The sequence below is a fragment of the Colletes gigas genome, unplaced genomic scaffold (genome assembly GCF_013123115.1).
Source record: "Colletes gigas isolate AHSC1104 unplaced genomic scaffold, ASM1312311v1 Colletes_gigas_Sc00015, whole genome shotgun sequence".
Classification (NCBI taxonomy): Eukaryota; Metazoa; Arthropoda; class Insecta; order Hymenoptera; family Colletidae; genus Colletes; species Colletes gigas.
The window spans coordinates 6,174,553-6,202,283 of NW_025106644.1; the positions used below are offsets into that span (position 1 = coordinate 6,174,553).

At 47.6% G+C, this 27,731-nt stretch overlaps 1 protein-coding gene across 17 annotated transcripts in view; it reads left to right on the forward strand.

The window, feature by feature from the left end:
- Positions 1 to 27,731, forward strand: part of LOC122400028 (nesprin-1) — an 88,798-nt gene that overhangs the window by 34,087 nt on the left and 26,980 nt on the right. For 13 of the 17 annotated variants that reach the window (XR_006259322.1, XR_006259324.1, XR_006259325.1 and 10 more), the window contains 16 exons: positions 25 to 1,336; positions 1,400 to 1,763; positions 1,853 to 2,461; positions 2,549 to 4,495; positions 4,585 to 5,364; positions 5,464 to 6,114; positions 6,186 to 6,787; positions 6,878 to 7,520; positions 7,580 to 7,918; positions 7,992 to 8,297; positions 8,385 to 8,536; positions 13,772 to 14,582; positions 14,902 to 15,060; positions 15,145 to 15,507; positions 15,700 to 15,810; positions 18,326 to 27,727. Coding sequence is in view for 11 of the 17 variants with exons in the window: in XM_043401218.1 (XP_043257153.1) it covers positions 25 to 1,336; positions 1,400 to 1,763; positions 1,853 to 2,461; positions 2,549 to 4,495; positions 4,585 to 5,364; positions 5,464 to 6,114; positions 6,186 to 6,787; positions 6,878 to 7,520; positions 7,580 to 7,918; positions 7,992 to 8,297; positions 8,385 to 8,536; positions 13,772 to 14,582; positions 14,902 to 15,060; positions 15,145 to 15,507; positions 15,700 to 15,810; positions 18,326 to 27,727 (18,551 nt within the window). In the remaining 6 variants the exon portion in view is untranslated. Of the gene's footprint in view, positions 1 to 24; positions 1,337 to 1,399; positions 1,764 to 1,852; positions 2,462 to 2,548; positions 4,496 to 4,584; positions 5,365 to 5,463; positions 6,115 to 6,185; positions 6,788 to 6,877; positions 7,521 to 7,579; positions 7,919 to 7,991; positions 8,298 to 8,384; positions 8,537 to 13,771; positions 14,583 to 14,901; positions 15,061 to 15,144; positions 15,508 to 15,699; positions 15,811 to 17,555; positions 18,206 to 18,325; positions 27,728 to 27,731 lie in introns of those variants that run through there. The other 4 variants (XM_043401224.1, XM_043401223.1, XM_043401225.1 and 1 more) reach the window with 2 other exon arrangements.

Consider the following 27,731-nt stretch of genomic DNA (forward strand, 5'->3'; position numbering starts at 1 on the left):
ATAAAACGATTAACTAAATTTCAGAAATTAAACAACAAAAGGACCAGTTGGAACAGACGGTGAGCCAATGGCGCGACTACAAGGACGAATACGAGAGACTGAGCGATTGGTTGCAGCAATACGACATCCTCATAAAGGCGCAGAAGAACTCTCTGTTGCCGAACGTCGCCGAGAAGGAGAAACAGGTGCAAGAGGTCAAGGGGATCCTGGAGAACCTTGTGAAGGGACAGGAGCAGATCGACAAGTTCAACAGAACAGCGTCGGACCTTCTTTCGTCCCACTTGGGCACTTACATAAACAACCAACTGCGTCATTTGAATTCGCGGTATCAAGTTCAGGTGAACCTGGCGAAGGACGTGTTGAACAAGGTGGAGACGAACCTGGCCCAGCACAAAGAGTACGAGGCGAACCTGGCCAAGACACGCGCGTGGATCGAGAACGCGAAACAGATAATTCGCAAAGGAACCGAGGCAGCGTCTACCAGCAGCCGAGAAGAATTGCAGAACAGGTTGGACAACATCCAGGAGCTTCTGAGGAAGCGAGAGGAGGGCCAAAACCTGGTGCACCTGACCGTAAACTGCGGCGAGAAGGTGATGCGGAACACCAGATCGGACAGTCGCGAGGAGATCAACGGACAACTGAAGGAGATCCAGAACGATTGGGAGAGACTGGTGAAGAAAATCTCGACGACCAAGGTTCACCTCGAGACGAGTCTCCTTCAGTGGGCGGACTACAGTTCCTCGTACCTGCAGCTGCAACAATGGATCAACGACCGGGAGGCCAAGTTGCAGCAAGTTTGCGAGCAGAAAGTGTCCAAGGCTAGGAAAGGCTTGGCTGGTCTGAGTTCTTTGGCGATCGGCGAAAGGAAGGCCAACTTGAGACAAACGAATAGCATCGTTCAGGATATAGTGGCGTTCGAACCGATGATACAATCCGTCACGACCAAAGCGGAAGATCTTCGACAGGCAACGCCGGCCACCGAGATCTCGATCAAGTACGAAACCCTGAGCAAACAAGCGCAGGAGCTGTACGCCAAGCAGAAGGAGACCGTCGAGCAACATCAGGCCTTCATAGACAGTGGGAACGAATTTATCCAATGGATACGCGCGGCTAAAGAGAGGCTCGGAAAGTGCTCGGAGCCTACCGGTGACAAGGAGTCGCTGGCAAATAAAATTACGCAGCTGAAAGTGCTGCAGAGCGAGCTGTCCGAGGGGCAAAAGAAACTCGAGCACGCCTTGGAACAGGGCAACGCTGCCTGTCAAATCGCAGACGAGGAGGACAAGGAAATAATCGAGGAAGAAGTAGCGTTGTTGCAGGAAGAGTACGACAGCTATGTGTAAGTATACAACTATTACGTTTCCATTTTGCATTTCGATAACAAACGATCTGTTTGATCCAGGGATTCGCTAAACAACACCAAGAGTTTGCTAGAGCTAGGAATAGTGAAGTGGACCGAGTACGAGGACCAGTTCTCCGAAGCTACCGAGTGGCTCACGCAAACCGAGCAATTGGTGCAATCGTTCAATAAATTGCAAGACAGCCTGGAGGAGAAAAAGAACGTTCTCGAACAGTTCCAGATCCACTTGCAAACCTTGTTCGACTGGCAAAAGGAACTCGATCGTTTGAACATGAAAGCTCAGATGTTGCTCGAGACCTGTGCCGACACAAGAATCTCAAACGCGATCACGCAGCTCACTACCAAATACAATGCGCTATTGTCGCTCGCGAAAGAAATAATGAGACGCTTGGAACTGCATTACCAAGTACGGTGAAACGTTTAACGCGATACGATTTCTACTATTAGTCTTTACGTCAGTTTCGTATAAGGATACGTGTACTATTTCGGTTTCAGGAACATCAACAGCACAACACGTTGTACCAAGAGTGTCAGGATTGGATCGAACGAACGCGCGACAAACTCGGCGAGTGCAAAGAGATTCCAAACACGCTGGTCGAGGTGAACAACAAATTGCACACCTGCAAGACCATCAGGCAGACCCTGGAACAGGGTCAGAACAAGCTACGGTACGCTCTCGAGTTGAAGGAAAAAGTGATCATGAACACCGAGCAGAACGGGGCAGCGAAGATTCAGGAAGACACCGAGAATCTGAAGACAGAGTTCGAGAAGCTGCTGGTCAACGTCGAGGAGATCAGACAGAAGCTGTCGGCGAGAGCCACCGCGTTGGAAGAACTCAACAAGATTCATCGACTCACCACGGATTGGATCGAAGAGATCGAGGGGAAGATACAGCCGGGCGAGATGTTCAAGAACGATCTCAGCGAGAAACGCGCGGTCCTCGAGAAGTATAAAACGGTTCAAAGAGATATCCAAGGCCACGGCGATACCGTAGATCGTCTGAAAGCCCGTCTCGCCGAGGACTCGAGCATCCCCGCCGGTCCTTACCAGTCTACCTTCGCAAAGTACGACCAACTGAATAAACTCATCTCCGAGAAAATACGCGTACGTACTTTAGAGACTGAAATAATTCAAGTTTAATAACCTTACTGTTCGTTAGTTTTAAGCAACGATTTATTTGTCAACTTGCAGAATTTGGAGAAGCAGGTGAACGACCACGAGAAATTCCAGCAAGCACACAACGAAGCGGCCGACTGGGTCCGTCACGCGAAACTGGAACTCCATCAACACTGCGACACCCACGGTGAGAAGGAACGGATCATCGAAAGGGAGAACAAGGTCAACCAGATCATCGCCTCGCTTCCTAGAGGAGAAACTTTGATCTCCAGAGTGATAGAGCTCAGCGACGCCGTGATTTCCAGCACCGGTCCGGAAGGTCAAGAAGCCATCAGGCAGGACATGAAGCAGCTGCAAACCAACTGGAAGTCCCTGCAAGCCCAATGCTTCGAGTCTCGGAAAACCTTGTCCAACTGCATCTCCAGTTGGTCCCAGTTCGCTGCTGCATTGGACAGCATGAAGAGGTGGATAGATCACTTCCAGAAGAAGGTGAACGACGAGCAATCGAAAGAGAACAACACCCCCGAGGACTTGGTGCGCTGCAAGAGTCTGGTGGAAGAAGCTGTCCAACAGAAGCCTGTTCTCGAGGACCTGAACGACAAGTGCGAAGCCTTGTTGGAGATGAGCGCGTGCAGCTGGGCACGCGACAAGACCGTGCAACTGCAATCGGCTTACACGTCCTTGTTGACCGACATGCAAGGTTTGGTTTCCAAGGTGGAGAAAAATTTGTCGGACCATACGGAGTTCCTCAAGGCAAAGAAAGAGATGGAAGATTGGCTGCGCGTTGCCCGCGGCTCGGTACAGGATTGCATGGGTGTCGGAGACGCTGAATGGGCAAAGGATAAATTGGAGACCATTAAGATCGTCGCGACGCGAATCACCGAGGGTCAACACCTGCTCTCGACGTTGCAAACTGCCTTCACCAAAGCGATCGACACGGCGGTGCCGGAACAACAGGAACAGTTGAGATCGGACATGGCTGGACTGCGCTCCAGTTGGGAGCAGCTCAGCATCGATCTGAACACGGTTCAGGCTCAGCTCAAGTCTCTCTTGAGTCGCTGGGACGATCACGCTGAGGCTCGCGAGAAGCTCAAACACTGGCTGGAAGAAACCGAGAAGAGCATGGAGGAACTACCGGATACCAAGGGAGAATTCGGCGACATGAAAACGATGTTGGAACGGTACAAACACATCCAGGAGGAAGTTCGCGGGAAGAAGACCGAGCTGGATCATCTGCTGGAGGAAGCGAGCGAACTGTCGAAATTGGCAAAGAACAACAGACCGTTGGATCGAACGAACAAACTGTTGAAACGTTGGGAGGACTTGAACGAGCGCGTAGACGATCGGAAGAAGCTGATCGAGAACGAGATGCAAGAGTACAACTCTTACTACGCAGCCTTGCAAGAAACCGAGAAGTGGTTGCTGCAGATATCCTTTCAGTTAATGGCTCACAACTCTCACTATATTACGAGCAAGGAGCAAACCATTAGCCAGATCAAGCAACACGACAGCCTGTTCGAGGAGATCGAGGCGTACACGAACGTATTGGAAGACCTGAAGATGAAAGGCAATGGCCAAATCGGTCGCTACGTGGCCGCGAATCCAGAAATTAAAACCGTCATCGAATCTCAACTACTGAACGTGCAGCAGAGCTACAATTCTCTGTTGAACATCGTGTTGCAGATTAAGAAACGATTAGCGGAATCGTTGGTGAAGTTCCAAGAGTACGAGAACACCCTCGAGAGCATCATGAAGAACTTGGACGCGTACGAGCCGGAAATCGCGCAGGAGATGGAAGCACCTATGGACAGTCTCGATCAAGCGAAAGAAAGATTCGAGAACGCTCGTGTGTTGCACAACAAATTGCAAGCCGAGAAGACACGATTGGCCTTGGCGGTCGAAGCTTGCGAGGCTGCGGTAGCTTGCGTTTCCAGGCCTGGAAGTCCCCTCGATGCTCCGCCCGTGCAAATTCCAGCGAGGGAGGTCGAAGTTCGGACCAAACTCGAAGATCTGATCGATCAGGTACACGGCAGAGCATTCGAGCTACTCTAAACCACTCGAATGGTCGAATGGTAAGTGTTTTCTAATTATTTAAAATTCTATTTTCACAGGCGCAGGGACACCTGATGAACGTGACAAAGGCTGTGAACGAGCTAGAAGAGCAAACCCGACAGAAGAACGCTCTCCGCACGTGGATAAATCAACAACGAGCACTCTGCGCCGAGTGGAAGTCCCGACCAGCAAAATTGCGATCAGAGGCGGCACACGCCGAGCTGCAAGCGATGAACGATCTCTTCGGAAACGTTGGAGAACGACGAACTCACGCCATGACCGAGCTGTCGATTCACGAGGACGATCACGACATCGAGGAAGGCCTGGACAAACTCGAGGCAGAGCTGACGGACGCCATCGCCGGGAAACAAGCGGCCCAGGAGCTGATACAGAAATACCGATCGCAGGTGCAGAACATTCAGTCCTGGTTGGATGCGCTGTCCAAGAAAGTCGACGTGATCGAGAAAGGCAACGGGCAGACGATCGGCCAGAAGATTGCGAACGTGCAGGAAATCACGTCAGAGTTCGAGTCCCAGGGACCCGGCAGACTGAACGAAGTGAAGAACTTGGGCGACCAGGTAATGGACTCTGTGAGCAATTTGGATTCTCAGCAGATAGAAGAGCAGATAAAATCGGTCGAGAGACGGTACGCCGACACCGCTAAGAAGCTGCAGAGGAAGGCGCAGGTGTTGGACATGACCGCCCAAGGCATCGATGCTACCCGACAGGAGATTGAGGAGAATCGGGATTGGATTCAGCTGAAGAAACAGCAGGCACAGTTATCCGAGCCTGTGGGATACGACAGCAAGCTGGCGGAGGAGAGACTCCTTGCTCTGAAGGTACATATTTTAACCAAGTAGTTTGATAAATTAATACTTCTGGTTCCAATCATCTGTAAAACTCTCTGTCTGTTTGGTAAATACTTTTATAATTTTCAGGCAATGCTGAAGGAAGCCGAAGGGAAGCAAATGGTGATCGATACCCTGGAAAAGCGGGTTGGAAACATGCAGAACGAGTTAGAGGCCAACGAGCAGCAACAGCTGGAAAACGAGACGAAGGCCTTGCGAGGAGAACAGGCAGAGTTGTGCACCATCCTGACAGAAGGAATTTCCAGCGCCACGGCTGCAGCCGATGCTCGTCGGAAATTCGAGAATGAACTGGAGCGAGCCAGAGCTTGGATCAAGTCCAAGAGCAACAACTTGAAGAAACTGACCGGCTACCTGCCTCTGAAGGCAGTCAAAGTCGAACAGGACATCGAACAGCACGGCGAATTGGAAGCCGACATCGATTCCTTCAGCGAGAAGGACCTGAACGACGCTTTGAAGCAGGGAAACAATTTGCTGAAGGAGTGCAACGACGAGGATCGAGCCAGGCTCGAAGCTATCTTGAACGAGCTGAACAACGACTACGAGGAACTTAAAAGCGAAGCGAAGGAGAAGCAAGCGGCACTGGCGGATCTTCTTCAGGGTCGGAAATCGTTCGAGAACGAGATAGACAAGTGTCAAAGGTGGATCAACGAGGCCGAAGTAGCTACGTCTTCGGATCTACGATCGTCCAGCATCGATATTCTGCGGGAACAGCTTGCCAAGGTACGATGATCCGTTTAAGCTTTTAATAACCATCTTTTTTGCACATACTCATTATTTATTAATTGTTCTAGTACGATCGTCTAAAGAAGGAGGCGAACGAGTACGCGGACGACATCGAAAAGATCATCCAACAAGGAAAGTCGATCCTCCCCACTGTGAGCGATGCTGACAAACTCGAACTGAACGAACAACTGCAAAACATGAAGGAAGCGCACGGAAGAGTGGCTGGAATCATAAACGAGAGAGCTCTGGCTCTTCGGAAGAACATCGACGAGGCCGAGGAATCGTTGGCACGAGTTGCCGAGGCCGTACAGTACATGACGGACGTACAGAAAGAGCTTCAGGAACTGAATAAACCTATCGGTGCACGGGTCGAAGACGTCGAAGCCATGCTGGACGCTTACGAGAGAATCCTGAACGACCTGAAAGAGAACAAGGCGAAACTGTCGGACTTGGGATCGGTCAACGTCGCCGATCTCCACGGCGTGCTGACCCAACAAGACGACCTGATGAAAGCCATCGAGTCGCAAATAGCGAAGCTTCGCCAATTGCTTCTATTGCGACAGCAATTCATCGCTCTGATCGCCGAAATCACCACCTTTATCGCCAAGTACACGGAAATCGTTCGAGACATCGAGACCTCCGGTCTGACTACGGAGGAGAAGATCAAGAGGTACGGTTAATTAACGCCGTTTAGAACGTTTATTTTCTTTAACAAGTTCCTGTCGCGGTTATAAAAGCTTTTCTTCCTTTCCTTCGACAGGTACGACGACGCGATCCTGAAGATCCAAGAGTGCGAGGCAACCCTGGCCAGCGCGACGGACAAAGGCCAGCAGATCGCAACGGAGGGCTCGACCGTAGACAGAAACAACATAACCGAGCAATTGCAATCCTTGAAGCAACAACTGCAAGCTCTGAGGAGAGCCGTGGAGACACAGAGAGAACAACACGAACTGGCAGCGGCGGAACACAAGAGATTAGCTAACGAACTGGCCGAGATTCTCGATTGGCTCGAGGATAAGGAGAAGGAGGTAAAGTCGAGGCCTCTTCTGGAAAGGGATCCAGCCAATGTCGAGACCGAGCTGCAGAAGCACAAAGAACTCTGCGAGGCTGTCAACGAACACCTCGACAGAATCAAGAACCTGAAGAATTCTATACCGTACGAGGAAGGAATGCCCGGCTCGTTGAAGGAAATGCTCAGCGAGGCGGTGTCCTTGTTGTCTTCTTTGCCGAGGGAAATGGAAGAGCGCGGAAATTACCTGGAAAATAACATGAAAATGCGTCTGGAGTACGCTGCGCTCACCGACAAACTACGCGGTTGGGTTCGCGAAGCGGAGATTCGACTGGAAAGCGACAAGGATGGACTCGATTTCGAAAACATTCACGGCGATCTGGAGGAGCACAAGGTTCGTACGCGACGATCCTGTGTACGATACGTGTACGATAAACACGAATTTTATTTCAGATATACTTCAGCAGCGAGCCATCCATGCGAGAGCTCGTGTCTCAACAGATCCAACAGGCGGCAGATAAAATATGGCCGTCGTTGACCACCTCCGAGCAAGAAGAGTTGAGCGCCGAACAACAACAACACACTCAATTGTTGAAGAACACACTTAACACCGCAAAATCGCAACGCGCCAGACTCGAACAAGGCGCCGAAACATGGAGAGATTACGCTCAAACCCTGGAACGGGTTCGAGCTGTCGTCGCGAGGTCAAAGTTCACGGACGAGCCTGTCACGACTTTGGCCGGTCTGCAGTTTAACATTCAGAAAATCACCCACGCGCTCAACGACATACAGGTAAAGTTTTAATTTGTTAAACTTTTAAATATCGTTATAAAAGTAATTTTATTTTTAATGTATATTTTCGCAGAACCAGCAGTTTGAACTAGATCTCCTAAACGAACGGGGTCACGAAGTCCTCCGTTTGGCGAATGCCAACAACAAGAAGACGATAGAGGCTCAAATTTCCGAGATCGGTGCCGAATGGAAAGAGTTGGTATCCGGTTTGGAGGGTCGCAGAGATGCTCTCGAAGCACTTTCGAAGCATTGGGAGGAGTTGGAGGCGCAATGGTCCCTGATCGAAACGTGTGTAAATGCGATCGAAGAGAAGAGCAAGCTTGTGGATACGGTGGTTCGATCTAGACAGCACTTGCTCGACACCATCAAAGCTTTGCTGGTAAGTTGGATTATTCTTATCATTAACGATTAAATTTCGTAAAGTGTTGGAGAATATGTGCCTAAATTTGTATTCTATTGTGCACAGGAACTGGTGACGGAAGCTGAAAAATTGAAACCAATGACGGAGGAAGTAAAATCTCTGGTAGGACCCGTTCTAGCTTATCTCGCAGCATTCACCGAAGCCCCGGCGCACGCACTCGAGAATAAGCTCAACAAATTGCAGAATTCCGTCGAATCGTGAGTCACAACGCATTTTTCTACTTTTATTTCAAGTCACCGAATCACCGCCAAAGACACTGCTGCACTGGTGTCGCTCTTACTCCGCAGGAATTTAAAAAACTTTATGAATATTGGAGCGTGTTAGCTCGCGAACGCGTTTCGATCAAAAGTCGGAAGAATTTTATGCAACCACGCTGCACGCGATCATTTCAATACAATGCGTTCGTTTGCTTCGTTATTTTTCTTTTAAAAAGTATCTAATTGTCTTTTACTTTGCGCGCAGCTCTATGGAAACACAATTTCGATCGATCATTCGATAAATCGACAATTTTCCTTGCAGCGACGACGACTTACTCCTCGCTGTTAAATTATTCGAACGTAATCGATATTGTTCGTTGTTTAAAAAAATAGAATCGCTCGTCACGACGCATAATCAACGACGAAGGAATAATGCGGTGCGTTTGTGTGCAATTACGATGCATGTGCATGCGTGTGTTTCCGCTTTTGCATAGTACCATCCCTCTCAAAGTGAGGGGCAACGTCTGCTTCTCCGACCACCCTTTTATAAGTTCTGTTTCAGGGTTTCGTCGCGTCGAATATCAATATGTTATTCATGTGATTCTCTTTTTAACGCACGTTTCTTTACAGGCCACTTTATTAAATCGATATTTTCAGTTATCATCTATCGTCGATGAAAAAGAAAAGCATACTGTGAAAAGTGACGTTAAGCGCGCCGTTCTCTTCTCTCGATTCGAATTAGCCGCCTCGAGTTATCGAGCACTCGACGCACTTTTCGCTTCGTTTAAATATCAGACGTTCGTCGAAATCTTTTCGATGGCGTCACGCGTCGGGAAATAAAAATGAAAACAGATGCAGACGCGAGGGAAAGGATAAGCGTAAAAGTTTCTCGATAGTGAACAAATTCCTTATGGGTTACGACACGCATCGATTTAGCATGCATTACGTGTCGCGTTGCGTTCCATCATACCCAAATTAGTCCCATGACGTAATTAGGCCTTGTAAATAGTTGTGCACCGTGTCTTACGATACTATGCGTCAGGAAATTAATAATCAGAAACGAATTTAAATAGGCCGGCGAAGGGCACGCGCTAGAAAGTTTAATGCTCTTCGACGATAGTCACGTCTATTAGAGTCCCATAATCGAAGAAATCGCGAATAGTGTCGAGTTTAGTTGTCGTACATTTTTTTCTCGTTATTAAAATATGCGACGCGTACGTGCAAGCAAACAAACTCGTATCTTTACGTAGAATACGAGGTCGTTAAATGAAAATACAAGCAAGATAAGTTAGCAAATTGAAATTTATAACGAAATGACATTTTACTCTGAAGTGCAATTGCACATTTCTCAGACGGAACTATCCGACTTCTCTGCGCTGTTTGTAAACATAGATCGTATATTACATGACGCGTGGTTGGAATTATTTACAGCAGCGGGGCGTCATTGATCGAGGAACATTTCAGAATGCAAGATTCCCCGGATTCCCATCGATTCAACGATCGCACGACAATTCCTCTGTCCAGACACGTAGCACGCCCACGATTCGGAACTCCCTTTCCATTGGGGTGCATTTCGCCCGACGAATCAGGGGTTCCGTTCGTTGTCGATCGAATTCGCACTAAATATAGATTTGCCGAAGAAAAGTGAGAAGCAGACAGTAGCGGCGGCACGTTGGCCCGCTTCTGAATTTCATAGCGTAATATCCGCGGCCGGTTTACATGCCAGTCACCGGTTGTACGCGGCACGGTACACTGGAAATAAAGTATGACGAGTCGTGGCAAATCCACACGTCACGCGTTATTGCGAGAATAATCTGCGCGTCCTTTAAGCAGTTCGTTTATTAACGTATCGCGGGAACTGTGATAATAGTATAATACCTCGCGTGACAGTTGCGCGTCTCGAGCAGTCGGAATTTACTCGCTATTTTCGAGGAACTTTCAACACTTTTTCTCGACGCCGCGGCGCTTTACGATCGCGTTAACGTTTTCTTTCGTTCGGTAAATCGTTGTTTCGACCGTGACGTACTTTTGTGAGGATAACCGTTACTGCGGAAACGTATCTGGCGTCAAGTTGTGCAAGAGTTGGACACCCAGGGGTCCGTGAAGAACGTAGACGCGATCTGTCGCGTGGTTCGACATCAACGACCACGGCATGTCGATTGGCAGTACGTAACGATGAAATTTTCATCGGTGTTTTCGCCTTTATTGGGTTAGTGGGATTGTACGCGGTTATTGGCTTAAATATTATGACCGTCGGAGGGCCTCCTCTATCACCAATCGATACGGAAACGGAACGGGACGGAACAGTAAAACGTGTTTCGATGCACGTGCCTGTCAGCGTAGTCTTCCGTGAAATCTAACGAGTCGAAAAACAAGTTCCCTCGCCCAGAAAATGATATCGATCGTAATGCGTCGATTCTCAATCGCCGGAAAAAAGTTTCTAGTGTTTGACGCAAAGGTAGATAAATTGCATAGTTGGGTTGCAATACGTTCCATTTAAACTGTCGGAAGTGTAATTCCTGCTATAGTGTTCAGCATTTCAATTTACATAACCGATTTATAATTATTCAAAGTTTAGTTATTTTCGCAATACTTGATGACGCATTCAGATTAGAAATCCAGCAGTAAGTAGTGTTTCAATGGCACTCTCATGTGCATTCAACTCTTTGAACTATTTTCGAGCAAAAAAAAAGCTCGTGCTCGTTTAATGCCGTGGATCTTTACTCGGTGTTCGATATTGGTTTGCAAGAGATAGTGATTAATCTGAAAGGGAAAAATGCAACGAAAAAATTACTCTACGGAACTTTTGATTTGCATTGTAATGGTATCGAACGGGGTCGGTCTGGCAAGGCAGCCTCTACGGATAAAAAGCACGATGGCAAAGATCTTCGAGGCAATGAACCCGCGCGTCGAGCCGTTCTCTCGTTCGCGAAGAAGACTGGTGTATTATTCTTAGGAACGGCGCGGCGTGCGCCGCTTTTCGGCTGTCGTTGATTTTCGTTCCTGGCCGGCTTGGCCAGCGTTTAACCCTAAGCCGCATGCGTCGCGGCGCATCGCCAAGACGAAAATTCAAAGCTAACGCTTTTATACGCCCTTCTAATAACGTTTCGAACCGCGTACGCTGCTGTTTAGCTTGATCGTGCCGCGCCATACTGTTGTCCGATTTCCACGGCGAACTCCAATCAGATTATCGCGAAAGACAAAACAGCCCGAAGGGAAAACCATCGATAAATCGACCAACTCGAGGGAAAATAGAGGAAAGAACGAGCGTGATCGTGAAATCGATACTCCTCGGATAGGTACGATCGCCGATAGATTCGAAGGAAAAGCCAAAACATTCTCGAGCCTCTGTTGACGCGGTAACCAACGTTTCCGGCTTTCGCTAGAGTCGTCTTTGAGTGTCGGAGAAAAGTTGTGTTCATTTTCTAGATCGTAGACTGGTAGTCGTTCGGTGATTCTTAGTGATCGATGCTTGTAAAGAGTGGACCGCTCGGTTGATGGTACAAAAATACCTCGGCGAGTGATCTTGCCGCGATGCTGTTGCCGGAGCACATTGAATCGAGAGTCACATGCCCGCATAAGGATTGCATCACGTGGACGGGACACTTCCGCCTCGCGCTACCGGCGCCGATAACGGTCGTCTTAATCCATTCTTTTAGAAACAATATTCGCTTTGCCAGCCAACATTTTTAATCGCCGAGTAAAGAAGTTTGTTAAATAACGGTTACGGTATTTAAATCGAACAGTACACTCGTATACGGAATAATGACGAGTCTAGTAAACATTTTACGAAGGTGATCAACGCTCGATGCAGCTTTAGATTGTTATCGATAAAGCACAGAAGACCAAGGTGTATCCGATTGTTCGTTGCACCGGCTCGTCGCGGCGATAAACATCGTTCATTCTTAGCACCGATGATGTAATCGTATGAAAAGAAACCAGTGACGTGAACGAAACGTTGACATTGACATCGCGAAGCTTCCCTGTACTTTGAAATCACGCTGCATCGCGGTGATATCAGCACGTGGTTCGGCATAGTTTTACGTGATACTTTTTCAACCAACTATCGGAAAGATTAACAGTGAATTCCGAGTCGTCCATGTCCGTGAAAAATCTGCGACAGTTTCCGCGACGCAGATCTTTCGTAAATTATTTACAAGCCAACGCGCCGGAGCAAATTCCGCGGCGATATCGCGCTTTTGTTCCCGCGAGCAATCGAAATCGTGGATTTAATACCGATATCATTGTTTCGCCACCAGAAATTACGAAAGCACACGTATCGCGTAAAACGCAATGCAAATACAAACGAAAAGACGTCTCGTTGCGACACTCCTCGTGGTTCTCTATACATACAACGACGATGTTGTCATCTTTATGAAAACACTTGGCAGTTTAGTTGGACGAAACCGTTGTTCCGTTCTCTCGTTCGCGATACAAGTAATAAACGATGACCGGACACGAATACTTGGCAATCGATCTTTGCCAACTAGGAACTTGTTAACTTATTCGTTAGATTTTTGTTCGAAGAAGCGAGAAGAAAAATATTGAAAATAATTGAAATAGACGTAGAGTGGCGGTGAGGAGCGAAAGAATAATTTTGATTCGAACAACTTCTCTTCGAAATAGAGGCGCGCGCGCGCGCATTTCGTTCGTCTACTTTTAGCCAAAGCGTCCTCTGCTCCGGCTGGAGTGAAGCCAACTACGGCCGAACCAGCGGCGACACGCATTTCCGATTCTAAATTTGTCGCACCTCTGACTCGGATAATTCCTTAAGGCCGGCCGATCGATTCGAGATGTATTCTTCTTTTTCTCTCGCTCTTGGTGTTAACCTTTGTCCTATAGTCGGCGAGGCGATGATGATCGCGGGCTGGCTGGCACGTATTATCGGAGACCGGTTCGCACAGAAAATATGCCGAAATCTATTTTTACCGCTGGCCGGCGCGGCGGCGTGCACAAGTACGCTGCTAAGGGGCAATTCGTTTTCCGCTAGTAAGGTAGCCAGTTGATTTGCTAACCGCAGACGTTGGTATTCCGAAGGTCTCTAAACATTCGTAAACACTCCGAGGAGATTTGGTTTGTTAGCCAACGCGGATGCTAACGAAAATCGTTACACAATGTTTGGAGCCCTCGGTGCCAGAATCCCTTCGAGCAAGGTTTCGACGAAAAACCTTCGTAGAACCGTTATTAATAGTTTGTTTAAAACCGCGAATGAAACGTATCCGGTGATCCTTGCAGGCTCGTTGACTCCCTGCAGACGAAATCCAAGAAAGCGGACGAGGACTTGGAGGCGTTCGAAAGCACCGAGCGTGAGATCGATCAGTTGAGGAAGCGTCTGAACGAGGCGCGAGATCGCGCCTCGATCCTCTACGTGTTCGGGCCGGATCAGAACGCGACCGAGGAAGAGCTAGAGAAACTACGCACGGACATCGAGGAGCTTCTCGACGCCGCGAAGGATTTCTCAGGAAGCACTAAGGCGCGGTACCAAGCTAGCCAGCAGCTGGTCCCAAGCGATCTTGCCCAGCATCTAACAGCCCTAGAGCTCTGCGCTGAAGCGACCGCGCAGGTCATGGAGGAGAAACAGAGAGAACAGAAACGAGCCAGAACCGTCAGGTCGGATTATCTGACCGACCTGGACGAGGTTCAGGCATGGATACGCCAGGCCGAGCTAAAGGTGCAGGACAGGTCGGTCGAGCCTGGCCCTCTGAAGGAACAGCTTAAGCAAGTTCAGGACGAGATGGCCACCATCGCCGACAAGCTCGAACGACTAACGAGAAACGGCCGTTCTATCGCGGAGAACACGAGGGACGAGACCGAAAAGCAATTGATCCTCAGCACCATTCACAATGTCACCGAACAGTTGAACCAGGTCAGGAGTTGGCTGGACGAGAGGAAGCAAGTGGTGGCCGATACCTTAGACGGCTGGCAACGATTCATGTCGTTGTACGAGGCCGTCAAGGCATGGACCGAGGAGAAGAGACAGTTCCTAGTCGAGCCCTTGAAGCTCACCACTCTTGCGCAGACCAGGCAGAGGCTGCACGAGTACTCGGTACGTGAACGACTACTCGGAAGGAGAGTTCCCAGGGTCTGGACCCGCGGTTTTACACAATCCTAGGTGTCACGGTCCTTACAAATAGTTCTATTATCTTCTTCGGTACCTTGACACCTACTAGTTACGGTCTCACCCTGAGACCTCGCCTCTTGGTCTTGGAACGCTCGGGTTTCTCAATAGTACCGAACACCGAAACAAACGTTGGCATTACGCTGATGTAATGCTATTGAATTCGGTGTTTGAAACCTATTCGGAATACCCACGCGTTCCCCTCGAGATTACAAAATTGAAATGCTGGTTCCGCGTCGCGTTGCAGACAGCCGTGAAAAGCTGCAAGCAGATGAACAAGAATCTCAGCGATATGGGAAAAGAACTCGAGAGTATCGGTCAGGTTTGCTGCGTGGGTGACTTGCCCGAAAAGCTGCTCGAGGCGGAGGAGGGCAAAGTTCAGGTCGAGGGTCAACTGTTGGAAAGGGTTAGTGTCGATCGTTTAAGCGGAGAGGGGTGCACGCGCGCGCGCGCGCGTAACATGTACAGAGTTCGAACTTGTTCCTTTCAGAACGCTTTGCTGCAAGAAACCAGCGAAGAATGGGAACAATGCGAGAAAAAGATGAAGGAAGTGAAAACGTGGATCGAGAAGGCGAGACAGAGCCTCGAATCGCCGCAGAGTAAAAAGAAACCGTTGCGCGACCAGCACATCGTTCGAGAGAAAATGCTCAGCGACGTCGCGATACAGAAAACGAAAATCAGTATATCGATGGAGAAGCTTCAGGTTCACTTCCGGTCGGGAATAGGCGGCGACAGTCGAATCGGCGAGACGGTAGACGAACTCCTGGCCGATTTGGACAGTCTTCATAACACCGTGAAAGAACAGACGACGTCCCTAGAGGCTTGTTTAAGTCAAATCGATCAATATCAACAGGTTAGAGGGCTTTATGCAGCTCGCTGACGACCGAGTACTCGTTGTATTCTTTTGAAAGGCGATTGCCGATCCGTCGAAAATCTAGAGTACATCCTTTCCTATTTGTCGTAATCGTAATCGGTTTATTAGGATCGGTAATCGTTTCTACGTTTTCGAAAAGAATACGGCTGAGACGTCTATTTGTACTTTTAGGAAATACAACAGTTGAGGCAGCAGATCGTACAGGTGGAGCAGCAACTGAGGACAGTACTCAGCCCAACTTACCTTTCCAGCGACAAGGAGAAAGCTTTGCAGGAGCAACAGGTAGGTTCGCCTTGGTCCCACCTTTTCGTCACCTGCACAAGTGCGCTAAAGCAGCAAGTTGATTGTTTGCATTTGCTCGATACCAACTGAAGGCCACCACCAGGATACCGCGTTTTCTCGCCCCCCTCGCCCCTCGACCCCCACCCCCACCCACCACCCCCCGTCCCCCTTTCGAGTCACGTCCGGGAGGCGTACGTTTATCGAACGGGGGTAGTTTTCCCTGCGACGCGCGCAAATTTCTCTCCTCGTGCCTGTTTTCCGAAGCGACTAACACAATTAACCGTCGACCGAGCCACATTAATCGTTACCCTTCGTCGAGACAATTTAAACACCCAATTGTATCGGCCGCTTCGCGATACACTTTCTATTAATCTCGTGGCGAGCGGAGCAGCCGATAGAAACGTCCAACACACTAATCGAAAATATTGCCCTACGACTGGAAACATTTTGATGGTCCTCTTTTGGGGATGTCGTTTACCGGGAGACAGAGGTCGAAATTATAATTTATTTCAATCACAGCTTATATCAAGGTGTTTCCATCAAGTTCAGTCCAACTCCACGCGTCCCGATCCTATTTTAAACTTTAATTTTTCTATTTTTAACCGATTAATTGAACCCTTTTAACGAGTATCATCCTTTTCCCTGTCCTTCTTATACTCGCAATTTATTCGCTGCTTCGAAACATTGGAAAGTTCTCGAATCTTTCGGAAAGGAATTAGCTTTTTGAAACGATCGCGATCGTGTGGGTATCGCGACGCATGTTATCATCATGGTGGTACATCTGCTACGCGGTGTTGGTTGGTATCACGCTCTAACTAAAGTTTTCACATTTTCTGTTTCTTTACATTGTACGAGACCAATCTCGACCATGTCACTTTCACGCACGTCCTGGTTTCAGTCTTTCTTAGAACTTAGTTTTTCTTTCTTTCTTTTTCATTCTTCTCCACGTATATTTTAACGACACCTATATGTGTTGTTGTTCCGACAGGGGATTACTTGATTTTGCTTGTTTTTGTGTAATTCACGTGTTCGTTCTTTTCTGTTACTTTATCTCGCCGTCTCTTGTGTATCACGCGAGGGAACACTTAAAAGTTTTCTCTCGACCAGACACATACGTAATCACCGTAGGCTTTTTTTGTCTCGAGTTTTTGATCGTCACGAGTAGCTCACCCACGCAAAAGCGAGCGTTCGTTGGTCGGATCCGAAACAGAGACACATGTTTCGACAGCGAACGCGTAAACGGAAGATATACGCAAGAAAATCAAGTGACCTCCACACGCGCGTCGAGACTTGTGCGGAAACGCAGCGTGCACAAGCCGGAAGTTGTTGAGAAAAATCGTTTAATACGTTTAATATCTCTCCTTTGTTTGTTTTTGTTCTTGGTGTGTTTTGTTCTGTCCTCTTTTGTTTCTTTCGATCCAACGCATTGGCTATTTGATTTACGAAATTTTGTTTGCCGCACCCTTTACCCGCTACCCTTCCAAAAATCGATCCAAACTGCTCTCCGTTCACCCCTCCGATCGTTCACTTTTTCGTTTTGGTCTCGACTCGTCGTTCGATCGGTTTTGTCATCGTCGTCTTCTGGTGTTCCTCGTTGGTTCTCGTCCATCATTTCCCTTGATTTCTTGGATCTCTGTCTCTCTGCCTCCCCCCGTCGAAACAATCGATCGACGCGCGATGCCGATGGCTCGCGTTCATCTTTCCCGCTCGCTCGGCGCGTCTTGTTGTTCGCTCGTCGCGAACAGATTCACCGGGAGAGGATCAAATCGTTGCAAAGCAAAATCCAGTCGCGCACGGAGAGATCGAAGATTCTCGCTCAGCGCGGTACGCCCGACCTGGAACCGTTGGATCCATGACGGTAGACGGCTGGAGACAACCTCGAATCTCGTCAATCGTCCCTCGCGTTCTTTATTTTTCCGGACCCGTGCGTTCCGGAGTGTTCCGTCCGCAAGAACAACGATCCACGTCCCTTTGTGCAACGATCGTCCACGTTCTTCGGACGGAATACCCCCGATCGTCGTTTTTAATACCTCGAGAATCTTTTTTAGCGAACTTTGTACCGTACACTATATCGAGAGCAAATTGTCCTACGCGCAACGTCGATCGATCGAATATATTAAACGTGTACTCCTAAACTGATATATCGTCTAAGAGTTAACTGCGAATAAAAAGCTCTCTTTGTTGCAAACACGATGAGCAAAGAGAACAAAAAAAAAAAAATAAGCAAAATGGTAACGGTGTTCAGTTCTTTTCTTCACGAGCCACGCCACCGCTGATCATAACGTTAATCTAGCATACACGCATACTAAAACTCTAAAGATTAATTTCTCCGATATTGTGCCCTGCTCCAACGCCCTCGAAACCGAACCCCGTCCCCCCGCCCCACCCGCCCCCCCCACCCGCCCCCCTCCCCCAAAAAAAAACAAAAAAAAACAATCAGAAAGACTCCCAGAAAATTCACGTATGTGTATTCCATTGTTGTGCCTTGGCTGTTCCTCCGTGGCGGATTAAGCAGAGCCTGCAGCAAAGGATGGACGATTGGAAGCTGCGCACCAAGACACTGCTGGATCAGATTTACGCCGTGGACCCGTGCTATGTACAGAGCAACGAGTGCAGGCCGACCGGTCAGATCTCGTACGCGGACATCACGGCCGGTCGTTCCAGCCCTAATTCAAGGGGCTCTAGCCCGTTCAGAAACCCGCGGGACGAGGCAGCCTCGTCTTCGCCGCTCGCGATTCAGGTGCTGAAACCGTCCGTCCAGAAACCGATCGTCGATCGAGCACGCCACGATTCCACCAGCCGAGTCGCTGGCAACGAGGATCGGACGAAGATCGAGGCCGCGGCCGCGACCGAAGAACAGAAGGAGTCCGAATCTCGGGCGCAGACCCGACACGAATCCAAGATGGACGCGATGGACGGCGCGCCTAAACACAGGCCCAACTCGAGGAGAGCCGCTTTCGTCAAGAAGGACGCGGCAGAGCCGATCAATGAGCCGATTAACAACGTGTCTTCCACGGAGACGGTCAACGCTCCGGAGACTCTTCGGCTGACCGATCGAAAGGTGGAGCAACTCACCCTGAAGAACACGTTGACGCCTCGGGAAGAGAGGAGAGGAAGATCGGCCAGTCCCATTTGGATGCCTGGCTTCACCTCCTACGCCGATATACTTCGTGGGCAGGCGAACGCGTCGCCAAGCCCCTCGGTAGAGCCGACCAAGACCAAGGACTCTGCGATCGAGACGACCTGCCTGGAGAACGAAAAAGTCGAACTTGGCGTACCGTTGGTCGAGATCGAAGAAAGCGTAGAATCGAATCAGCAGGCAACGGAGAGCTATCGACACCGACCGGAAGTTTCGAGCACCGTGACGCCTACCGAGGAAGAGCCGGAGACGGAACCCGGTAGCTGGGCCGAAGAATCCATCGAGGATTACGATCTGTTAAACGAAAAGAGTTACGAGAATTTAACTGGTACGCAGCAAGTTCCCGAGGTCTACAACTACGTTCATCCACCAATGCCAGAACTGGTTGGCTTCATTGGTTCCCAGATCGCCTATCCGGTCAGTTCCTACGTCTACATGCCGACTGCACCTCCTCCTCAGCCAATGGCTCTGCCCTGTTACGACGGCCAGATAGCATTCCCTACGGAACCGTACGTTGCACAGAGTACGTACATCCCAGAGACGGAGCTTTATCAGCAGAACCAAGCGCAGAAACAACCACAGAGGCAACAATCGAGATTTAAGAACCCTGGTAACCCTTCTGTCGCGATCCAGAACGTGGAGGAGAAGCGCGTCCCTTGTCAAACGTCGTCGATCGCGAATCAACAACCTATCGTTCAACCGGTTCAACCCGTCGAACCTGAAAAACCGGTAGAATCGGAAGCACGAGAATCTGCGTCTACTCCGGAGGCGACAGCAGCCAGAGCAAAAGCTCAGACAGATAGTAAGACGTTCTCGTACGCTCAGATACTGTCGCAGGGTTTGAATTCTCGCGCAACCTCGACGACCGGTTCGTTTTCTACGACTACGACCAATCTGCCGTTGAAACGGGCCAAGGAACGGTCTCGTTCGCCGACGAATTCGACGACGTCCTCGGTGCACGAAACGACGCCGCCGCAGCAGGAAGCCCAAAAGGGAACCCGAGAATCCTCGGTGACTAAACAAGAGGTCAGGCAAGAGGAAACCGCGTGGGACACGACCAAGAAACGAGACACCAAAAAGATTCAGCAGGAGAAACCGAAATCGAAGACGAAAGAAGAGAAGACGAAGAAGAAAGTTCGGAAAGGGCCCGAACAGCCGAAAGAAAAGGCTCAGAAGGAAAAGGTAAACCTGTCGATGATGGAAGTCGAGGTGAAAGACCAAATTTCTCTGGAGAAAATTGTTAGTTCTACGAAGAGCGAGGAAACCGAAGCTCGAAACGAGACCAAAGATAATCCTAGAAAGAAGAAACAAGCTGACGTTCTACAAGAGAAACAGACGAACGTTCAACAAGAAAAGCAAATCGTTGCTCCGCAAGGAAACGCATCGCAGGAGAAGAAACGGAAGGCAAAGAAGAAGAAAACGGAGAAATCGGTCGACGATGAGATCGAGAAAGCTCTGAAGGAGATCGAAGATATGGACAAGCAAAAGTCGAGAAATCAGAGAGACAAGTCGAAGGAACAGGCAAAGTTTAAAGACCCTCCTCGCTCGACGCCCGAGAAGATCAAAGAGGAAACCGAAAAGAATAACCCAAAGACTAACGAGAAGAAGAAACCGACCAAGTCCAAAGCAGAATCGAAGGCTAAAGATGCGTCGCCAATTATAGAGGAAACTACGGAGTCTCGGATCAGCACGAAGGAACAGTTAAAATCGAAAGACGATGCGAAAGGAAAGAAAGAAAATAAGTACATCGATAAAGTTAAAGAGAAAGAATCGAGAATCGAGACCCAGCCGATCGATACGAAAAAGTCTGAAGCAAAAATAGATTCGATGGGTGAAATCGTGTTGCTGGAGGAGCTCGATTCGAAAGAAAAAAAATCGCAAAAGGAATCTACGTTTAAGAAAAAGCAAATGGGGAAAGATCAAGAAAACGCAGCGAAGGAAAAATCTAATAATGATACCGCGAAGCCAACTAAGCCTGAAATCTGTATGGAAGAAACAAAGAAATGTACATCCACCGATGACACAACGAACGTAGAAGCCAAGAAAGAAGAACAGAGCGATACAGACCAAGCGAAGATACAAGAATCCAAGTCGCCTAAAAAAGATAACGTATCCGAACCGAAGGATAAAGCCCAAACTGAGTCGAAAGAAAAGGTTGATGCTAAAATCATGGAGCCAATAATAAAGTCCAAGGAACAAGATAATGCGAAAAAGATCGTGACCAAGGAAAATGCCAAAGGGAAGGGTAAAAAGGCAAAGCAAGCGAACGAGCAAGATGGCTCGAAGGAGCAGACATCGAAGAAATCGAGTCAGCGAAAGAATCCTCGAGAGAAGACGGCAGAGCAATCTACGCAGAAAGAAACTGTCAAGCCTGGCGAGAAACCGGAAACCCAGAAAGCTACGGTAGAGGAAGTAGTAGCAACCGACCATGAGGAAAAAGAAAATAAAACACCTGAGAAGGAAGTTTCTGAAACGGATCAGGGAAAAATTGTGGTGGGTGAAGGTGAACCGATCTCCGAGATTATTACAACCGAAGGAACAAAAGCAAATGTTGCGAATCAAATAGAAGATAGCGTCAAAGAAGAAATCACAGTGATGCAAAATGAAGGAAAGTCTAAGGAAAATGTTAGTGTACCGGATAAACTCGATGATGTGAAAATAGATAGAAAACAGACGACTGAAAGAACGATTCGCGACATCGATCCTACAGAAAATATCGCTACGCCTGATAACGATGGTAAAGAATCTAATTTGTCTGGCTCGGAGGCACCATCCAGCCCAAAACCCGATACTGAGAGCCAAGTTGTTACCAACGAAAAGAAGGATGTTATCGATCTTAAAGAGGTTCCACGGAAACCTGACGAGGAAACGAAAGCAGAGATATCTGAACAGAGGAATCGACCGCTCGGGACACCATCCAAGATTAAGAAACCGAGTAAATCGAAGGAGAAGGTTGTAACGGAAAAGATTGCGCCAACTTACATCGTTGAGTCTAAAGAGGAGCCCAAAACTAGTCAGCCAAGTACACCAAAGCTGGACAAGAAGAAGAAAAAGAAAGTAGTAGATTTGGATGCAGCATCACCGCCGATTCTGACGGATGAACCTGATGTTACCTTGACAAAACGCACCGAAATAGTGTCTGAAACGGAATTTAATAAAGCTGAGACGAAAGTTTCCAAGGTAGTGACCGAAGCAGAAACAGTGTCGTCTAACGTGGAAACTGTAAAACCCGTTGACGACAATGAGAAAGAAACTTTGAAAGAACCGCTTAAAGATGTAGCAGTTACGAATACCAAAAGCGATTCTATGAAGAAGAAATCGAAAGGATCTCGCACTACCGGGTCTAACGAGTCTGAATCGAAAGGTTCGGTAGCCAAGATGTCGAAGGAAGAAGAAATCGGTCAGGAGGAATCGCGAGGCAACGCGTTCGCCATCGAAAAGATGCTGACTACCGTGACGACCACCACCAGCAATCCTGGGTCCGTCGAAGTGAAACCACCCAATGTACAATCCGTTAAATCCGTAGAGATCTTAGAAAGCATCCCCTTACCCAAGATCGTAGGCTCCAAACCGACCGAACTAATCACCCTACGTCCCGAAACAGTAGAAGCTAGTCTAACCACCAGATATGCTAGGGTATCGGATGATTCAGCCGTTGGTATCCTTCCGAAAGCGTCGTTAGACACATTAGCAGACTCCGAGAAATTAAATTCCGATTACGCGATCTATATAGACAGACTATATACCGACGATGATCAGCCGGTTCTGTTCGGTAGCGTTCAGGATAGGAAGAGAGGTCGTTCTGGGGCACCGTTGTCGCCAAAATTGATAGAGGGCTCGAAAGGTGAATCGAAATTTGGTGTAGCGAAGGAACAAGGGCCAGATCCAAACGTTCCGCAAGGTAAATCGAGTGAAATTAATGTTAAAACGATTCAGGCTAAACAATCTGACGATATCGTCGAAGCAAAATGCACAGGTACGTTGGTATCGAAAGATGAAAATATAATTGTGGAAGGGAAGCAAGAAGGTAGTACGAATCTGGACAAAATTGTTGTTTCATCGTCTTCCACTGGGAAAAACTTTATTCCAGACGAAGAAAAGGAGGTGATTGTTGTTGAACGAATAACATCCGATGCGTCGAGTCAGCCTAAAACTTGTGCGAAAACAAAAGATGTCTCCTCGCACTATTACGAAGACTTGGTTAGACCGTATTGGTTGAATTATCATTCGTACACCGAAGCGGAAAGTGATTTCCATCGACGCTTTAAAGTAGTTGAATTAGTAGAAGAAAACTTACCTGCTTCTGCAGCTCCAAGATCGGCGAGCATCGAGAGAATCGTCCAGGAATCGGTCATGAAGAAGCCTGATGAGGAAAAGCCAGCCAAAGAAGAAATAAGTCGATCTGAAACGGAATTTAGAAAAGATGCACTGGTTGCAGAATCTGTGAAATATCCAATCAGTACGTTCTGCGAGTTGGAGTCTCAGTGGGTGAAATCTAAACTAGCCGAAGAGAAGAAGATCGCATCTGTTTTATTGGAAGAAGCTGAAACGATCGTTGATCAAACGCAGAAAGAAGAAAAACAACGACCAGAAGCTACAGATAAAAACGAAGGAACGGTCAAGATAACTGAAGTAACTGAGAAATCATTAGAAATTGATATTAATAAAGGCATTACAGATATTACTAAAAAGGATGCAACGAAAAATGAATCGTCAGAAAAGATTCTGAAAGACGAAACAGTGGAGGATTTAAATTCTACAGATCTAAAAATTGCAGTAAATACAGAGAATGAGATGCAGTCTACCGATGCACCAGTCGTTAACGATAATACGAACAAGGAACTTTGTACAACAATGAAAGAAGAAGAAGAGGAAAAGATACAGCCTGAAGAAACAAGAGTCGAGGCAAAGATGACTCTTGAAGTAGAAAAAGAAAAACAACCAACCGGCGAGGGAAAAGAAATGACGATGGAAAGTAAAATTATGACAGAAGAAAATGTTGCGGAAGAGAAACTGTTTCTCGATAAAACTGTTTCTAAAAATGAAAATATTTCCCAAGCGAGTAAAAAAGAAGATATTGAAAAATCAACGAAAGAAGAGAAATTAATCCTAGAGTCCACTGTCGTAAATGATGCAAAGAGGGCTGAAACGTTGGTAAATGGCAAAGTGTTAGAGCCTACGACTAGAATACCTCAGTCTCCAACAAAGGAAGAAAAAACCAAGTCGAAAGAAGACACAAAAACTTGTGTGAAATCAGGCAAGCAAAAGCACTCGGCGAAAAACAAGCCTGACGCTAAAGCAAAATCTATCACGACGGAAAAAGAACCGATGAAACAGGCGGATAAAATAGAAGCTAGTGTTTCAGAATCAAAGAAGAAACGCGACGGAAAATCAAAGAAAAGAAACGAAATCGTAGCACAGATACCTCCTCAGCCTGTTGATTCGAACGAACAGATCTCGAAGACAGAAATTGAAGGGAAAACGGAGGTAGCGGAGGTGGTTCCTGTACAGGAAAGCAAGAAAGAAGATAGTGAAATTGAAAGAAAGGATAGTCCTAAAGAAGATATTCACCCAGCATCGTGCGGCAAATCTTGGGCACTCGTCGTTAGCACAAAAGTGGCAACCGAAGGGACCACTGAAAGTTTACAAAGTGTAGCAGCAATTGATACACCTCGAGAGTCGGTGGTCGAGACCTCGAAAATCGAGAAAGCAGTGCAACAGGTAGAAAAAACTATACCGGAAGAGTCTCAACAGAAACCAACGAAACGTCAAAAAAAGAAAGATGCGAAACAAGAAAAAAGTGGTGGTACTCGATTGAGAACCTCTTCTATCGAGACTGAATCTAAGAAAGAGGAAGCAGAAACTGTTGTCGAAAAGATTCAAGACTTGTCAGAAGCTACCAGGGAATGCAACAACAAATCGTACGCACAAATTACAGCAACCAATCGCAGAACACCTCCGCAAACTGTTCAAGATGATGCGATAATCAAACCTGCTCCTCTCAAGTTTAATCAAAGCTTAGAGAAAGTGTCTGGAGATAAGGCAGTTGTACCAGAAGAGACAGAAACGACAGCTGTACAAGAAACGAAAGAAGAAGAAATTAAAATTGAAGAAATTCCAAGCAACAAAGCTATGGAACCAACTATTGAGCTGGAGTTGTCTTCGTGGGTAGAAGAAATCGAAAGAGAAGAGGAGGGAATCGATTCGATAATTAATGCTCTAAACAACACGACGAACGTTGGAACACCTGAAAAGACGAAAGGTTCGTGGGCCGCCATTGTTGGTGAACACGTCGAACCAAAAGAGTCTCCAGTACCAATCATTGATCAAAGTATCGTGAAAAAGGAGCAAACTTCCTCCGAGTTACGCTCTCCCGCTCAAGTAAAGATTTACGTGGAAGAGTCTGTGGAACCGATACCGATCGAGAACGTGGTTCAAGTCGACGAACATGGATTCATGGAATTCGTAAACCGAAGAGAGCTACGATCCAGGCGATCCAGATCGAGGTCTCGAAGCGCTAGACGGGACGAAACGAATTCGCCGATGGAAACAACCACGAAACAATCGAAAAATAAAGGAAAGTCAAAAGCGAAGGGCATCATCGATACGACTCAGGAAACTAAGAAGGGTACAGGAATTCCCGTTACAAGTACGCAACATCCTGAAGAGAAGAATAAATTAAAAGAAATCGAAGAGACGCAACAGACGGTGAACAGGTCTGAGAACCTGGAAGCAGATAAGAAGAAAACTACGGAACAACCGAAACTAGAAACGAAGGAACAATCTAAGACCGCGACGAAAAAAGGCAAGAAATCTAAGAAAAGAGAGACTGGTAAGGGTGAAGCTACGGAACAAGATGAAAGCAAAGAGCATGCGAAACAAACTGACGTTCGGTCGTGCTCAACAGGAAACTTGGAAACCACGAAAGAAAAAAGAGTGACGGCAGAGGAAGAGAAAACTGAACCAAAGAAAGAAAAAGACAAAAAAGTCATAGATTCTGATGAGCGTAAGTTTGATTCAACTCGTAAAGAGGAAGTACAAGTGTCAAAATTGAGCGAAGAAATGGCAAGCGCATCAAAATTCAGTAAAGATAATGTAGATGTATATGAAATAAGCGACGAGATGGAAGAAACGTTAAAATTACGTGATAACAAATTAGAAGCGTCAAAATCGAGCGATGAGAAAGTAGAAAAATCGAAATTAAGTAAAGAAAAGACTGTTGCGTCGAAAAACGAAGATGTTGATAAAATAATGCGTGAGCTTTTGGATGTAGCATTTAATAACAGAAAGGAGAGTGAAGTAACGTCTGAAACGATGTTAGAAACAGATAAAGAACCACAGAAGTCAGAGGTTGAAGAGGAAGAAACGGCTGAAGATAAGCAGAACGAGGAAGTGAAAGACGGTACCGAAATGAAGGAGAACGCCGATCTTAAACGTCAGATTGGTATAAAAGAAAGCGTGGAGGAAACGTTCGTTGTAGAAAAGAAACAAGTTACAGAGACGCAGAACAATGAAGATATTCCTAAAATAGAGCCAGCGATAGGAAACTGTGCCAAAGAAGATAAGGTTATGACCGAAAAGATTGCGGTAAGAGATCAGGAAGAAACGAGTAAAACTTTGGACAAAATTGAAGTAAGCAACGTGTCTACGAAAGAAGTAATAGATAAGAAAAGCAAAGAAACGTTAAAAGAACCTCAGCCACCGATCGTAAAAAAACCTGAAACTCTGAGCCAAGATACAGCGGACCAAGTTTCGAAAGTCAGCAAGCCGATAGACTTATTGGAAGAAGAAATTGAAGAAGTGCCAATAGTATTGGACTCGATCGAAACCCAGTTACAAACCGAGGAAGAATTTGAGAAATGCATATCGGCTGAGCCGGAAATAGAAACCGCCGATATCGTGATAGAGCCAGCAAAGCCAAAAGTACAATTTTACATAGCGGACGAGATCTTGGTTTTGAGTCCCGAAAAGAAGAAGCCTGTTCAGACACCTTTGATCTTGAAGACCTTATCGGAACTGAGCAGATCCAAGTTCCTCTCCCTCGACAGCGGATTCTGGCCAGAAAAACACCCCTATCACGAAGCCGAACGCTATCTGTTCGAGAACTTGGCCAATTACACGAAAGGAAAGCCTTCCCGCGACATTAAACGCGACTCGAACGATCCTGGGGACTTTGGCGGAGATCGCGACGGTAGTTTTAACGATCGCAGGGGAAACGATGGTCCCCTGAATTCATTTCTGATGGGCGGACCTCACACGGAACGTCTGATCGCCGACCTCCCCGGAGGCATAGGTAGTTGGAGCGATTACAGTACTTACTTGTCGAGCGAAAACGAACAGAGAACGGATCGGTCATTGTCGGAAGTCGTTGAAGAAGAGATCGCGACTCCGGTGTCGGGTATCCTTCCTACCGACGAACCTCCTTCCCAACGATCCTCTGTCTGTCTCGAGGACAGTCGATTCGAGTCTCCCTCGCTTCCGGCGACTTTCGACCAGCCTTCGACCTTGGATGAAGAGATTACGTGTTACGCGAGCTGCAGTCGTTTGCCGCTCGGGTCCGATTCTTCGATCGGTGAACAGTTAGAACAGTCCAACTCTTCCAATCCACGTGATTCATCATCCCCGACCCCACCAAGCATTCCTCGCCATAGTCCAGGTCCCAAGGAACATTTAGGTAGAGAAAGAGGATCGATGCAACGACAGAGTCCGAATGTGGAGACCGAGAGAGAGACGGGAGTAGCTGAAGATGAGGCTGAAAAGAGGATACGAGGGATCAAGGTGC